The following is a 16517-nucleotide window of genomic DNA, read 5'->3' as shown; positions in this document are numbered from 1 at the left end:
GTATGTTCCTATTACCATTTTCTTAATTGTTTTGGATTTGTTATTGTAGGTCTTTTCCTTCTCTTGTGTTTCTTGCCTAGAGAAGTTCCTTTAGCATTTGTTGTAAAGCTGGTTTGGTGGTGCTGAACTCTCTCAGCTTTTGCTTGTCTGTAAAGGTTTTAATTTCTCCATCAAATCTGAATGAGATCCTTGCTGGGTAGAGTAATCTTGGTTGTAGGTTTCTCTCCTTCATCACTTTAAATATGTCCTGCCAGTCCCTTCTGGCTTGCAGAGTTTCTGCTGAAAGATCAACTGGTAACCTTATGGGGATTCCCTTGTGGGTAGAGTAATCTTGGTTGCAGGTTTTTCTCCTTCATCACTTTCAGTATGTCCTGCCACTCCCTTCTGGCTTGTAGAGTTTCTGCTGAGAGATCAGCTGTTAACCTTATGGGGATTCCCTTGTGTGTTATTTGTTGTTTTTCCCTTGCTGCTTTTAATATGCTTTCTTTGTATTTAGTTTTTGACAGTTTGATTAATATGTGTCTTGGCGTATTTCTCCTTGGATTTATCCTGTATGGGACTCTCTGTGCTTCCTGGACTTGATTAACTATTTCCTTTCCCATATTAGGGAAGTTATCAACTATAATCTCTTCAAATATTTTCTCAGTCTCTTTCTTTTTCTCTTTTTCTTCTGGAACCCCTATAATTCGAATGGTGGTGCGATTAATATTGTCCCAGAGGTCTCTGAGACTGTTCTCAGTTCTTTTCATTCTTTTTTCTTTATTCTGCTCTGCAGTAGTTATTTCCACTATTTTATCTTCCAGTTCACTTATCTGTTCTTCTGCCTCAGTTATTCTGCTATTGATCCCATCTAGAGCAATTTTAATTTAATTTATTGTGTTGTTCATCATTTCTTGTTTCATCTTTAGTTCTTCTAGGTCCTTGTTAGATGTTTCTTGCATTTTCTCTATTCTATTTCCGAGATTTTGGATCATCTTTACTATCATTATTCTGAATTCTTTTTCAGGTAGACTGCCTATTTCCTCTTCATTTGTTAGGTCTGGTGCCTTTTTATCTTGCTCCTTCATCTGCTGTGTGTTTTTCTGTCTTCTCATTTTGCTTATCTTACTGTGTTTGGGGTCTCCTTTTTGCAGGCTGCAGGTTCGTAGTTCCCGTCGTTTTTGGTGTCTGCCCCCAGTGGCTAAAGTTGGTTCAGTGGGTTGTGTAGGTTTCCTGGTGGAGGGGACTAGTGCCTGTGTTCTGGTGGATGAGGCTGGATCTTGTCTTTCTGGTGGGCAGGTCCAAGTCTGCTCATGTGTTTTGGGGTGTCTGTGGACTTACTATGATTTTAGGTAGCCTCTCTGCTCATGGTGGGGTTGTGTTCTTGCCTTGCCAGTTGTTTGGCATAGGGTGTCCAGCACTGTAGCTTGCTGGTCGTTGAGTGAAGCTGGGTGCTGGTGTTGAGATGGAGATCTCTGGGAGATTTTCACCATTTGATATTATGTGGAGCTGGGAGGTCTCTTGTGGACCAGTGTCCTGAAGTTGGCTCTCCTACCTCAGAGGCACAGCACTGACTCCTGGCTGCAGCACCAAGAGCCTTTCATCCACCCACATGGCTCAGAATAAAAGGGAGAAAAAGTAGAAAGGAAGAAAGAAAGAAAGAAAGGGAGGAAGGGAGGAAGGGAGGAAGGAAGGAAGAAAGAAAAGAAAAGAAGGTAAGATAAAATAAAATAAGTTATTAAAATAAAAAATAATTATTAAGAAAAAAATTTTAAACAAACAGATAGAACCCTAGGACAAATGGTGAAAGCAAAGCTATACAGACAAAATCTCACACAGAGGAATACACATACACACTCACAAAAAGAGGAAAAGGGGAAAAAATAATAAATCTTGCTCTGAAAGTCCACCTCCTCAATTTGGGTGATTCGCTGTCTATTCAGGTATTCCACAGAGGCAGGGTACATCAAGTTGATTGTGGAGCTTTAATCCGCTGCTTCTGAGGCTGCTGGGAGCGATTTCCCTTTCTCTTCTTTGTTCTCACAGCTCACAGGGGCTCAGCTTTGGATTTGGCCCCGCCTCTGCGTGTAGGTCGCCGGAGGGCGTCTGTTCTTCGCTCAGACAGGACGGAGTTAAAGGAGCAGCTGCTTTGGGGGCTCTGGCGCACTCAGGCCGGGGGCAGGGAGGGGTACGGCATGCGGGGCGAGCCTGCGGCGGCAGAGGCCGGCAGGATGTCGCACCAGCCTGAGGCGCGCCGTGCGTTCTCCTGGGGAAGTTGTCCCTGGATCCGGGGACCCTGGCAGTGGCGGGCTGCACAGGCTCCCGGGAAGGGAGGTGTGGATAGTGACCTGTGCTCAGCAGCGGCCTTAGCGTCTCATGCCCGTCTCTGGGGTCCGCGCTTTTAGCCGCGACTCGCGCCCGTCTCTGGAGCTCCTTTAAGCAGCGCTCTTAATCCCTTCTCCTCGCGCACCAGGAAACAAAGAGGGAAGAAAAAGTCTCTTGCCTCTTCGGCAGGTCCAGACTTTTCCCCGGACTCCCTCCCGCCTAGCTGTGGTGCACTAACTCCCTGCAGGCTGTGTTCCCGCCGCCAACCCCAGTCCTCTCCCTGCGCTCCGACCGAAGCCCGAGCCTCAGCTCCCAGCCCTTCCCGCCCCGGCAGGTGAGCAGACAAGCCTCTCGGGCTGGTGAGTGCCGGTTGGCACCAATCCGCGGCTCCGAAGCTTCCCCCTTACACCACCTTGATGTGAGGCTCATACCCCTTCTCAGCTGTGATATCCTTCTTGCTTGTGGCTCACCAATCAGGGTATGGGTCCTGACTAGACTGCATCTGCACCCCTTTTACCCATGTCACTGTGGCTCCTTCTCTATATCTTTAGTTCAGCAGGTGTTCTGTAGGAGTTGTTCCACGTGTAGGTATATTTCTGGTGTACCTGTGGGGAGGAAGTTGATCTCCGCGTCTTACTCTTCCGCCATCTTCCCGATTCCCCCCAATCTTTTTTTGAACCATACTTTTCATTCTAGTTCTATCCTTAGGAAATCAAGGATAGCATTGGTTTCATTGTCACCTCTGGTCTCTTAGCAGTACTTATCCACAGTCTTCTTTTGCAGGGGATTTTGAGGCTACCAAGGCACAAAGAAGTGATGTGGTTGATTATTAATATCTACAAGAGCAATACCAGGAGGAGTAGTGTCCCTCTTGTCTCATGATTCTCTAACCTCTTTACGTTTTGCTTTTTTTATTGAGGGTACTTGAATGAACTGATGGAACTTGCGACTGAGAAGCAGAAGCTTTCAAGTTCTATCTCTTTGTCAATGGCAAGGCTGCCATGAATGTCAGGAGGAGGCTGAATACTCTAATTCCTCATCCTGATGAAATTACTTTAAAGCATTTTAACTTTGGATTTGAGATTGCTAATTGATGACTTTTTATTATTTTTGTAGGCCGCACTCAGCATATTCGGCATGGTTGGGGGACCACTTCTGGGCTTATTTGCTTTGGGGATTTTGGTTCCCTTTGCCAACTCAATAGTAAGTATTAAAAATGAATATGTGTAAAGCCTACTTTTCCAACTGCAGTAGCGCCTCTGTAATTTTTTCTCAATTGTAAAGATACGGTTCCTTTGATATTTGTCATTAGTGACCTGTCTTGATGTCTTAAATTACTCATATTGACTTTGCTGGGATACACAATGAACGTACTATGCTTTGGGACCCTGCATGTGTGGAACTAAATGGAAACTACCAGAATAATATATATTATGAATATCATATAATTAAATTATATAATAACATGATATTTATAAATAAAATATATTATAGAGTATTATATAACATAACTAAAGGATATATATTATGGAACAATATACAATATGATATATAATAGATACTACAATATATATTATGAATATTATATAACTAAAGGAACAACATTTTGTACGTATCTACTTTTTGCCGTTCTTGAAAATTAATCACTAGGATTTAAAGGAGATGGACAGGCTCAGATATGCACAATTTCAGGGCAGTAGAGCTGAGGATACCTGTGACTAGCCAGAGTACAGTAAAGAGAAGAAATAGGATAAAATCTTCACCACTTTGGTCAGAAAATTTATACTCCTGATATTTAAAGATGTAGCTCCACCAACATGGTTTTAGACCCAAAGGAGTGATTATAACTGGGAATTGTATTCAGAAAGAGGTAATAGCTCATTTCTTCTACATAGACATATCTGTGCTTTGAGGGCAAGTTTTGTTTAGAATAAGTGAAATTGAAATTACTTCTCTGAAATCCAGGAGGAACTCCACTAGTTCAGTCCTGCCGTAAGCTGAGGTTCAGGAAAAGCTGGTAATGTATGTGTGGTTGTTTCAGACAGATGGAGAATAACTGCAGAACTATGACTTTACATTTAGAATTCCATTTTCCTCATGAGGCATTAGGAATTGGTAAGGCAGATACTAATAAGGGCTATTATCATTGTTATTATTGTTAACAATAATTCTCAACAAAGTGTCATATGAAAAGCTAGTTTGGCAGAAATTAATCAAAATGAAAGAGAGCAGTTTGTGTCCACCTCAGAATGTTGAAGCTTTGATGAGATTCTTTGCATTATGAAACACATAGTGGTTTGTTGAGTGCCTGAAATATTAAAAGAAGACTGACTTTTGATTTTTGACATTTATTTCCACCATGAGTTGCCTCCAGAAATGCTATAGCTGACTAGGTCCAACACGCCCTTAGAAGGGGAAGTAAGAACTGTTATTCCTGTCATAATATCTGATCATGATTCTTAAAGAAAGGGGAGAAATTTCACCACAGAGGAAGGGGCTTCCCAGCTCAAGATTTGCTTTCATCTCCATCATTTGGAACTAGGGCTTAAATCATTCAAGGACTGACTGACTGATCAAAACTACTTGGATTACTGGTGAAAAGCAGGCAGGGGAACCCACGTCTTCCAAAGACTGGGAAACCAAATGTCTTCAGAGAGGAAGTCTCCACTTATCTCTAGAGATGGTTTGGTTGTATGTACCATTGCAGTAATTTGTGAAAACAGCTGGCTATTTTCCCCTAATTTTCCTGCAGTACAATTACAGACATGCATGTTGCTACGTAGAGGAATAAATTCTGTGGGTGTTTTCTTCTTCGTATCTGTTGCTGCTCAGATGGCATGCCATTTTTTCACAGATTAAATGAAAATAGAGGGAACAGTTGGCCTGAAGTCAGCTGCATGACTGTTGTAGTTATTGGGTGTAAAGAGACAAGGAGGCCAAAACAGAGTGCTGGCCATGGAAACAGAGTGGAAGGAATGGAATTATGAGACAAAGGAAAAGAAAAATGGGCAGGAATTGGTGATCGGCGAGATAGAGATACGAATTATATGGGGAGTTCCAGAGACCCCAGGGCTTTGGGCTGAGGGACCAGGGACCCGTGCTGCTCTTGGCAAGAGGCAAGGAGCTTACAGGGGAAAAGAGGTTTAGGAGGGGACTTCTGGTAAATTTGGCTTGGACCATGTTGAGCTTAAGCTCCTAATGTTAATTTCCATTTCAGAGCAAACTGTATTATTTTTTTTGAGAAGTACTCCTGTTTTGCAGGGAGCACTTGTGGGTCTGCTGGCTGGATTTACCGTTTCTTTGTGGGTCGGAATTGGAGCTCAACTTTATCCTCCACTTCCTGAGAGAACTATGCCATTAAGCCTGGAAACCTACGGCTGTAACAGCACATACAATGGGACAGATTGGATAACAACCACAGAAGTGCCATTTTCTACCAGTGCTTTTCAAGTATACAACATTGAAAGGTATTGAATTGAGCTTTAGACTGTTGTATTTTTTTAAATGTGTGTGACAGGTAGAGAACCCCAGTTGCTTTTCTTGCCTTCAGTGCTGTGATTTTGCCTAATTCTGAAATGGGGAGAGCCCATGTGGCTTTCTGGCTATGATATTTTGTTCATAAATAGCAAAAAATGCCATATTTTCTTAGTTTCAATAGAAACGTCTACCTCACCTACAGATGCAGAGAAGACTTGAATAGTAACAAAAAAAATTCCTTTATGGGTAACTGCTGATAAATACTGGCTCCAGTTGAATGAAAAAATGCCTCTGTACACTGAAAAACCTTTAAAATGAAAAGTAAAATGATAAAAGACAAATTGCATATATAGTTTTTGAAGTATAGCCTTTACCAACTAAAAGCTACAGTTTATCTAAATATGTTGGATAATTGCTATTTGTTCAGTTTTAAAGATTCCATATCTTTAGAGCATTGGCAATAAGTCACAGCGGTGATCTTCCTGCTAGAGTTTTCAGTTATGCAGTACATTTTTGAGCTTCTGGATATTGATATTGTCTGATTTAATGAAATGATGTAGACCTTTTTTTATATCACTATTTCACTGCACAGTGGATGTGAGGGCAAGACTCCCCTTAGTGGATATATATCAATACATCTCCAGCCTTTAAAGCACAAAACCCATGGATACATTCAAGGAATACAAAGATGAGCCCACTTCCCCTAAAGTATTGCCCCAGTTCCAGCTTGCCTAGAATGAAACCATTGGAGAATCATTCCATTTGAGACAAGACATGGCATCCCCCTCTTAAAATGGACACACTCCTGGGAGAAAGAATGTGACCATACATATAAACATCATTGGTGACTTATGTCCCAGAGGGAATTCAGCAGTGAGAACACTTGTCAGTGGGAGTTCAAGGCTGGTAAACTCTGCATGGGTAGAGAGAAAAGATAGTTTCAGAGCCTGAGGCATGTATGGGGGAAGGTTTGACTAGGTGGGGTGCTGTGGTGAGAGGGGTGCACAGAAATACAGTGAGTAGTCCCGATAAGCATGAATGCAGTAATGTGGGGGGGGCAGTTAGTCAGGAAGTCATTAGAGAGTGAAAAAGGGAGCAATTATTAATTAAGTGTAAGTAGGAGGACGTTGAAGTTGTGCTTTTTGTTTTACAATTTTGCTTAGCATTTGTCCTGATTATGTAAATGGCTCTTTTAATTTAAAAGAGTAAGGCAAATTGGTTATTTGGATTTCTGAAACTATGTGCCTGGTACCATAACAATCACTTTTATACGTTAGCTTATTTATAAAATAACTCAGCTAATAAACAAGAATTTTTGAGCATGAACTATGCACCCGGCACTGGGCTGACCATTTATGTAATATCCATAGACAGTCTTCCGCTCCCATCCACCATGGTTCCTGCCTTCCAGGCAATTATAATCTAGCTGGAGAGAACATGCTACAAGGAACTCAGAACACATGATAAGTATAATAACTAGCTAATAAATAGTTGAAAGTATTTGTTAAAAGAATGATTATAAACAAAGTTGGAGTGTAGATTAGCACAGACTTCAGGATCTACTAATACTTGAAGAATGCAGAAGTTGGCTAGAAGAGAAGGTCTGGAAAGTTATGCTTGTCACAGAAAACGACCAGAAGGGAAGTTGAACAAGAGAATAAACAATTAAACAATGTTGTGAACAGTAGTATTCATAGGCTCTCATGGGATCCAGGAGGAGGAAGAGCCTAACTCTTCCTGGGTGGAAGATGCTTCTTAGAGAAGTATTCCATGAACTGGAGCTACTCAGGTGAACGGGATTGGGCAGTGGGGACAAAAGGAAGATGGAGTGTATGTTGCAGAATGAAGGCAACATATGCAGAGGCATGAAGGCCTAAAGCCACATGGCATCTTAGGAAATCATGCATAGTTCAGTATGGCTAGAGTCCAAGGGGAGTGAACGCACAGCTAAAGGTGAAGTAAGATACGTTTTGGTTGCCTAGGTATTGGGTTTCAATTACTCAGATTCAGTTTTTATTTAAGTTTCTAGTACTTGATGGGTACATATTGGTAGCTTGTTGTGCTTTTAACTTGCATTTCCCTTATGATTAATGAAGTTCAATACCTTTTTACATGTTTATTGGCCATTCGTATAACTACTTTTGTGACTTGTCTGTTGAAATCTTTGGTCCATTTTTAAATGGGTTCTCTGTCCTTTTATTATTTATTTAGGATTTCTTGATATATTCTAGATTCAAGATAAGTTTTGAAAATATTTTTCTCCCACTCTCTGGCTTGCCTTTTTGCTCTCTTAGTGATGCTTTTTTTTTTTTTTTTTTTTTTTCCTTGCGTTATGCGGGCCTCTCACTGTTGTGGCCTCTCCCATCTGCGGAGCACAGGCTCCGGACGCGCAGGCTCAGCGGCCATGGCTCACGGGCCCAGCCGCTCCGCGGCATGTGGGATCTTCCCGAAACGGGGCACGAACCCGCGTCTCCTGCATCGGCAGGCGGACTCTCAAGCACTGCGCCACCAGGGAAGCCCTTAGTGATGCTTTTTAGTGGTCAGATTTTCTTAATTTTAATTGAGTTCAACTTATCAGTCTTTTCCTATATGGTTAGTCCTTCGTGAATTCCTTTTAAGAAATCTTTGCCTACCCTGAGGTCATAAAGCTATTCCTCTATTTTTTTATTTAAAAGCTTTCTTGTTCACCATTTCCATTTGGGAAATGTAATCCACTTCAGAATTGATTTCAAGTGATCAAGATTCGTTTTTTCCCATATGGATATTCATTTTTTTTGGACTAGAAGAACCGTTTTTTTGTTGTTGTTTTTTTTTCATAACTCACACACACACACCGTATTTTATTTTTACAAGAGATAAACTGACACCAAGCATTGTAAATGGATGGCCACAACAAAAGCAACAATGATTGCAATTACCAAACACGAAACACACTCATACTATGTCATAATATTGACATTCAGTCCAGTAATCCTCCACTGTAACAGCTCCTTTACTTTGCAGTGAAAATTGATTTGTATATTTTTTGCCTCTGAGTCCTTGTGGGATTTTTTTTTAATTCAAACAGAAAGTCACAAAAATTATAATCATCCTCATCAGTTCACTCAGTCCCATATAATTAATTTTTTTTTTCATCTTGATCTTTTGTTAGCACTTTTATGAATTCATCAGTTTTCCATTAGAGTTCTGAAAATGCTTATTCATTCAGTTCAGCAGTTTAGTCAGTTACCAGAAACCTGTACTTGTCAGAGTTTTTTCCATGAATTCCTTGAAGATGAAACCCTTTTATAGGAAAATTTTTGCGAAAGCATCAGAGTACACCCAGAACTGTCTGTAAATGACAAAAGACTTAAAAATGGATATTCTATTAACCAAGCACCATTTGTTGAACAGAGCCTCCTTTTACCCCACTTTGCAATGCAGTGGCAACTTTGGCATAAACCAAATGTCTATTTTTCTGTGGGTCTGTTTTTCAGTTATCTATTTGGTTCTATTTTGTCTGTCTTTGGCCCAATATATCACATTATCTTAATTTAACTAGCTCACCTCTGTTTTTCCCTTCTTTCTGGGATGTTGGCTTCTCAAGTTCTAACTGCCATGATCTCTCTGAGGTCTTCAAAAACCTGCCTCCTCCCATTTCCCAGTTTTCATATTTTGTTCTTGGCAGGATGGTGGATCTACTCTATCAAAGCTGAAAGTGGAATCCTAGAGCAATTGTTTTAGAAGCAGATCAGGTCATGTCACTCCTCCACTTAAAATTCTGCATGTGCCCTCCAAGTTCATCCATGTTGCTGCACATGGAAGTGAAATAAGTCATACAAAGACAGATGCTGTATGATATCGCTTATATGTGGAATCTAAAAAACATAACATACTAGTGACTGTAACAAAAAAGAAGCAGACTCACAGATATAGAGAACATACTGGTGGTTGCCAGTGGGGAGAGGGGCAATATAGGGGTAGGGGATTAAGAGTTACAAACTGTTAGTTATAAAATAAGCTACAAGGTTATATTGTACAACACGGGGAGTATAGCCAATATTTTATAATGAATATAAATGGAGTATAACCTTTAAAACTTATGAATCACTATATTGTACACCTGTAACATATAATATTACACATCAACTCTAATAAAATATAAATTTAAAAGATGCAAATAAAATAAAATAATAAAAATACTGCAGTGTGTGCCGCTATCCAGAGAGTAAGATCCAAACTCATCCAAGTCCTACGAAAAGACCTCTAACTCATCTTGTACCATTCTATATCTCGTTCGTTATGCTACCGTCTGCTGGTGTTTACCTCTCTCTGGAATGCTTTCTCAAGAACTTCTGTTATTCAGATCTCAGTTCAAATGTCTCTTCTTCACAAAGACTTTCCCTGACCACTCCTTGTAGTGTAGTTCCTTTTTTCTACCCTGTTAGTGTCACATTACCTTGTTTCATTTTCCTTGTATACTTTCCACCAGTGGGAATTATTACGTTTATTAATTTGTTTACTTGTTCATTACATTTCTCTATTAGAATGTAAACTTTCTGAGGGCAGGAACAACCTTATCCAGCTTTTTTATGGCAGACTTTCCAATAACAAGAACAGTACCTGGGACACAAAGCAGAGTTGAATGAATAAACATGGACATTTAGTATTCTAGTATGTGGTTAAGATTAAGTCATACTTTTAATTCCTGATCCAATAAGATAAAATTGGAACAGCAGATGTGGACATTAAAAACATGATTAAATATTATATTTTGACTTTGCCATGACGTTTATTGACACATACTGTTAGCTGCTAGTAGCATGCATGAAATCTTACGGTTATGCTTTTGCTCTCTCTTAGGACTCCACTGATGGATAACTGGTATTCTTTATCATATCTGTACTTCAGTACTGTTGGAACTTTGGTAACGGTATTTGTGGGAATGCTTATCAGTTTATCAACAGGTAACTAAACATTAGTATTGCTGTATTACCGTTACATTAGTTTTTACTATATCTGTTTTATAAGTATTTATGTTATTTTACTATAGTCCTAACAACTAGTTTAATTATTTGTTCCATTTCACTCATGGGAAATTTTACGGCCTGGTCTTGAAAACAGAAGACCCACCTCAGTTTGAATCTTTGTTATGCCATTTATTAGCTGAAAGAACTTATAGCTACTACATAGCTACTCTGAGCCTTAGCTATCCTATGTATAAAATGAGGATAATAATTGACCTGCCTATCTCACAGGTCTCTGTAAGATAAAAATAAAATGCTTGAAGAAATTGTGTATAGCTACTACAATGCTAGGGATTTTACACATACCATTACAATAGCTCTGTGCCATGATCGTCTCATTGTCCTGCACTGACGCTTTGTAAAGAAGTATACACATGTAAGGAATAATAATTACGATCTTTATATCTAAACATAGTGTGAAGCCTTTTCTCAGATGTTCATAAACTTTAAAAAAATAATTTTTAAAGGAAATCAAGCCAATAATACACATAGCATACACAGCTCTCTGGGATTGCCATAGAACTGTTACCCTGGGACTTCATTTTGTCCTCGTTCTGTGAATTCTCTTGGTCTCCCTCCAGTGTTGGATTCCCTGCTGCCTGTATCCCATTACTCCTAATTCTTGTTTACACCCTTAACTGAATGGGGCACATCCTATAGCACATTCTTGAGAAAGGGTGGACAAGAGATCTTGGAAACATTGCATAGCTGAAAAAACAAAGCCTTTAATTTCTCCTTATGCTTGATAATTGCTGATAATTTGAGTAGAGAATCCTAGGTTGAGAGTAACTTTCTTGTTCCTGGAGGCTGTGTTACTTCTCTTCAACTTGCCTTGTTGCTGTTGAGAATACCATTGCCCTGCTGCCTGCAGCCCGTTCGCATGTGACCCATTTCACAATGACTGCCTTGCCCTAGCCTCTCAGGAGGGTTTCAGTCTGAAGACCCATGTCCTGCAGTTCTAGGGCACTTTCCTATATTATTTCTTTTGTAATTTCCTGCCATTTTCTGTTTTCTCTTTCTGGAAACTCCTGTTAGTCAAATGTTTTAAACTTGGACAGTCCTTCTGATTTTCTTATCTTTTCTCTCCTATTTTCCATCTCTGTGTCTCTTAGGTTTACTACATGGATTATTTTTAAAATGACTTTTCCAGTAATTTTCAAAGGAGTGCTCTGATTCACTTTTGAGAATACTCTGTAAGGGAAGGAGGGCAGGTAGAGGCTATTGCAGTAGCCCACGTGAGCAATCACGTGGCTTGGAGCAGGGCAGTAGTGTGGAGTTAGGGAGAAGTGCTGGGCTCCCTAATTTCCTACGTTTCCTCACACATACACATCCAGAGCAACCAAGCAGGGGGAGGCAGCTTCCCTGCCTTCTTTATCCAATGTGTTATGACTAGTCAGAAATCCTATAATTTGTCCAAGTATGCCTGATGTCTTTGTTTGCTTTATGCTGTAAATCTACCAGCATGGTGCTACTTTATAGAATTCTACCATCTCTCATTGTTTTTTTGGACCTGGATAGCCCTGTCTTTGAAACTTCTGTGATACTTATATCACAGGATGTGTATTTATAATTAATAAATTATATTAATAACTAGTGGTGATATTAATATAATTGTATCAATGATTATATTAACATTATATAATTATAATTATTTTAGACATTACAATTTATAATTATTGTAAACTTATAATAATGTTTGTAGCTATTTGTTACCTCTCAAACAGTTGTTTAAACTATTCCCTTTCTTTTCAAAAAGGACTATGCTTTTTCTCGTAAGTAAAATTTCCAGCACAGTCGGTTTACTCTCTTATCTGTTGTGATATATTTTAAGACAGATCTTAAACTTTTCTCACCAATAACCCAACTGTTCAGATCTGGAACACACCTAACCAGTCTCCTTTTCCTATTTGACCTTTGGTCCTTTTTCAACCCTTTTTTTTTTTTTTCCTTTAAAAAGATGGGAGTGTCAGAGTACTCCCTCTGAGTGCTCCTTTTTTCCCCACTTAAATACTTTGATTCTGATAACCTTCTACAGCTTTATCTTTTGCTTTAAAAAGTGAAGGTGAACAGGCATCCAGTGATTAAAAAACACTTCAACTTCATTAACCTCATATATAACTTATTCCTACTTCATACCATCAGTGAGAACCTTGCAAAAAAAGTCTAGAAGCATAAAATCCTGATGCTCCTTGGGAAATATATTTAAAGATCTACTGTAGGATACTAGGAACATGTAGGAATTCAGGCCAAACAGACTTGGTTGGCATTTCAGCTTCACCTAATCACAGATGGTGCACCATGAATGTGTCTCTTCACTGGTAAAGTGGGGTAAATATTTTCCTACCTAGACTATGAGCTATGAGTGCAGTGATTATTTTATTCATCTCTGTCTCTCCAGCACCTGGTAGAGTCTCTAGAACATGGTAGGCACTCAACAATATTGAATGAATTAATTTAAGGTTGAACCCATCTCCTGAGCAACAGAGGTTCCCTTAATTAAAAATCTAGTATTTATACTAAAATGGTGTCTCTCAAACTTTAGAGGGCAGAAGAATCACCTTGGAAATTTGGTAAAAATCAGGACTCAGTGGCTTCACCCACAGAGGTTCTAATTGGGTCAGTCCAGGTTGGAATCCAGGAATCTGCATGTTCAGTACATCTCCTAGGTGCTTTGGATAGAGGTAGTTGGAGAACAACTCTTTGAGATACACAGTTTTAAAAGCCTCCTCTCTGATTCACAAATAAAATACCGAGCCAAAGAATAATTTTTGTAGAGCTAAACTTTAGGGAAGAGAATTTGGATCAGACACCTATCATCATACTGGTTTTCATTTAAATAATTTGTCCAACAATTCATAATTTCCTGCATTTCTTCACACATTCATAGCCACTAAACTGGGGAAGGGCAACGCCATCAAGCAGAGGTTTGATATTTTATTGGTAGATCATGAAGGATGCATTTAAACCAGTTTTCCTACCAGTATTGGGCCAGATGACTCTTCCCTAGTTGATACCAGATGAGACAGTTGGCTTGCATTTAAGAATCACCTTATTTATCTTTAAACACTAGACTCATATGTATCAGTGACAGGCTTGCAGAATCTGAGACTGACTGAGGGAAGAGAAATGGTAGGCTAAGTCTCCAGCACTATTTAAATGACTCTTTCTCTTTGTGTTTTATAAGTGCATAGAAGTGAATGTGCCCAAGTTAAATGTGTGTATGATGGTCCATCACTGGGTAGTTACAGATATCTTTTTAACAATGTAAATAACCTATGTTTTTCAGGAGGAAGAAAACAAAACATAGACCCCAGATTCCTACTAACCAAAGAGGACTTTTTATCCAATTTTGACATTTTTAAGAAAGTGAGTTGGCTTTCTTTTTCCTTAAATTAGTAAGACTGTGCTTTTATCACCAGGACAGAATACTAGTTACTCCTTAGACTTTCTTTTGGACGAGGAAGGTATTTGCCTTCCTTTTTTTAATGTTTATCTCTGCCTCAATAGACTATGAAGCTGATTTAGAGAAAGAAAAGTAGTAGTAACAATTATTTAGAGTTGAACAAACAGTTTCTTTTTTCTAATCACCATGTTAACATTTTCTTTTAGAAGAAGCAAGTTTTAGACTATAAATCTCATCCAATAGAAGATGGTGGAACCGATAATCCTGGCTTCAACCATATTGAATTGAACTGCACAGATCAAAGTGGCAAGATCAATGGGACTCGTTTGTGAAGCAGCTGTGATGCTAAATTATCTTAAACAGTGTCCCAGTTTTATATGTTTTTTAAGATAATTGGATCAGGTTTAGAATTTTTTTTGTCCTATCATGAGTGTTTTGGGGGAACTTTGGGGGGGTATACATTTTTGTTAAAGCAAATTTTGACTTTTACTTTCTATACTCATTAATTGATGCTACTCTGAATGTAAGAGTTTCAGCATCAGTATTTTCCTCTATCTCTCTACAATTATTTCAGTGAAGCTGTAGTTGTGAAAGTTTTGAAAGTTGTGACTACATATGTGCTGAAAAGCTAATACACACATATACACACATACTCGATGGTCAAAAGCATATTCTTAAATTAGGGCATCATTAAAAATATTTCCCTGCATTTGGTGCTAGCATATATTTTGGAGTTTGCTGAAATCATAATTAATATTGAAAAGGACCTTTCTCCCTCCTACCACATACTCTATTCTTAGGGAGCAATGAAGTGACAGGTCTGTGCCGTCTCCATCTTTGCTTCTCATCAACCCCTGTCAGCCCAGGGCACGTTTAATCTTGGAATTGATTCTGGCTCGGGAGGGTGGTAATCAAGAAGCATCCTGTTTGGGACAGAACATGGGCCCAATGGTCAAGGTCTTTTTGGTGCTATGCGTCTCTTGTGCCTTTTTGCTTGTTAACTACAGTTCCCGGCCATTGGCTGCTTTTATTGCCTTTCTTAGACTCTGGTTCTTATCTGGATTCCTGGTTTCTCACCCACTAACTTTGGTTTTGTTGCACATATTACCTTTGCTCGCCTTCCTGATTTCCTGTTCACTCTATTGCCTTGGGCTTGTGTATGTCTTGAGACACCCAATGTGAATCATTCTACCCCAGATCCTGGTTCACTGCGTCCTGGCCTATGAATATAAACTCCCGTGAGCCTTATACTGACCAAAGTACTTTCAGCTAGGTACTTACAGATTTGGTGGTCCAAGAACATTTACACAATTAAAAATGGGTAAGCTCTGTGGAATTAGATGATTCCATTGAATGCTGTGGAGCTGAATGTCAACTAATTTGCAATGATTTAAATTTAAATGTACATATGCTTATAAATGATTCACTCTGTTATAAAGCAGAAACTAACACACCATTGTAAAGCAATTATACCCCAATAAAGATGTTAAAAAATAAAAAAATAATAAAATAAATGTACATATGCTTAGACATATTGAATTCCAATGTATCCACCTGGTTGATGAGCTAAATTACATAGGCAAACACTACTATTTTTGTTTAGTGTCCGGAATTACTGAATATATGCTATGTTCCATGCTTTAAAATTTCAAGTAGCAATCTCAAAGTTTATTTTGTTTATTTTCCTACATCTCTAGCTAAGACTTTGGTTACAGGCTTTCATCAATAACTTATTTTTTTTCTACAGTTCACACATTAGATACTGTTTAGAAGGGTTTTTTTTAAGCATTACACTGTTTTAAAGTAATAATGTGTGAAACATTTAGTTACATTAAAATATTTTATGATTAAATAATTTTTGCTTATTGTCTGATATTTAGGTGAGCATGCTGTACAGAGGTTGGCAATTAAAAACATTAAGAAATGTTTTTAATGTTAATGTTTTTAATGTTTTATTCATGTTATTAAGAAACATTAATAAAAAATAAGAAATAGCATTAATCTAAACCAAATAGGTTTATACATTTAAATTAATGATATATTCACATATTTTCTATGTGTATAGTTGTTATCTTTTAATCAACATATTTGTAAGCATCCATCAAACTTTGTAACTCTTTCTATGATTTTTTAATGAGTAGGAAGATATAATCTTATTTGTTTTATGTGAGTGTGATTTGAACAATTGTTATTTATTTAGTAATTCTAAATGCACATGTGTGTACTTTCCTTCAATTTTGGAAATCAAAATCAGGTTATTTAAATAATTTTTTCTCTTTTCTGACTGCCAAGGAGTTATGGAATATATTCTTTTTTTTTTTTTTTTT

At 38.5% G+C, this 16517-nt stretch overlaps 1 protein-coding gene across 1 annotated transcript in view; it reads left to right on the top strand.

Moving 5' to 3' along the window:
* SLC5A8 (solute carrier family 5 member 8) overlaps positions 1-14986 on the top strand; it is a 63877-nt gene extending 48891 nt beyond the window's left edge. The window contains exons 11-15 of the mRNA XM_007465343.1: positions 3421-3507; positions 5566-5771; positions 10624-10727; positions 14074-14153; positions 14397-14986. Of these exons, the coding sequence (XP_007465405.1) occupies positions 3421-3507; positions 5566-5771; positions 10624-10727; positions 14074-14153; positions 14397-14522 (603 nt within the window). The 3' untranslated portion in view covers positions 14523-14986. The remainder of the gene's footprint in view (positions 1-3420; positions 3508-5565; positions 5772-10623; positions 10728-14073; positions 14154-14396) is intronic.
* Positions 14987-16517: the final 1531 nt, after the last annotated feature.

The sequence above is a fragment of the Lipotes vexillifer genome, unplaced genomic scaffold (genome assembly GCF_000442215.2).
Source record: "Lipotes vexillifer unplaced genomic scaffold, Lipotes_vexillifer_v1.1 scaffold141, whole genome shotgun sequence".
In the NCBI taxonomy this organism is placed as follows: Eukaryota; Metazoa; Chordata; class Mammalia; order Artiodactyla; family Lipotidae; genus Lipotes; species Lipotes vexillifer.
The sequence above is the reverse complement of the archived record's forward strand: the minus strand, read 5'-3'. Positions and strand labels throughout refer to the sequence as shown.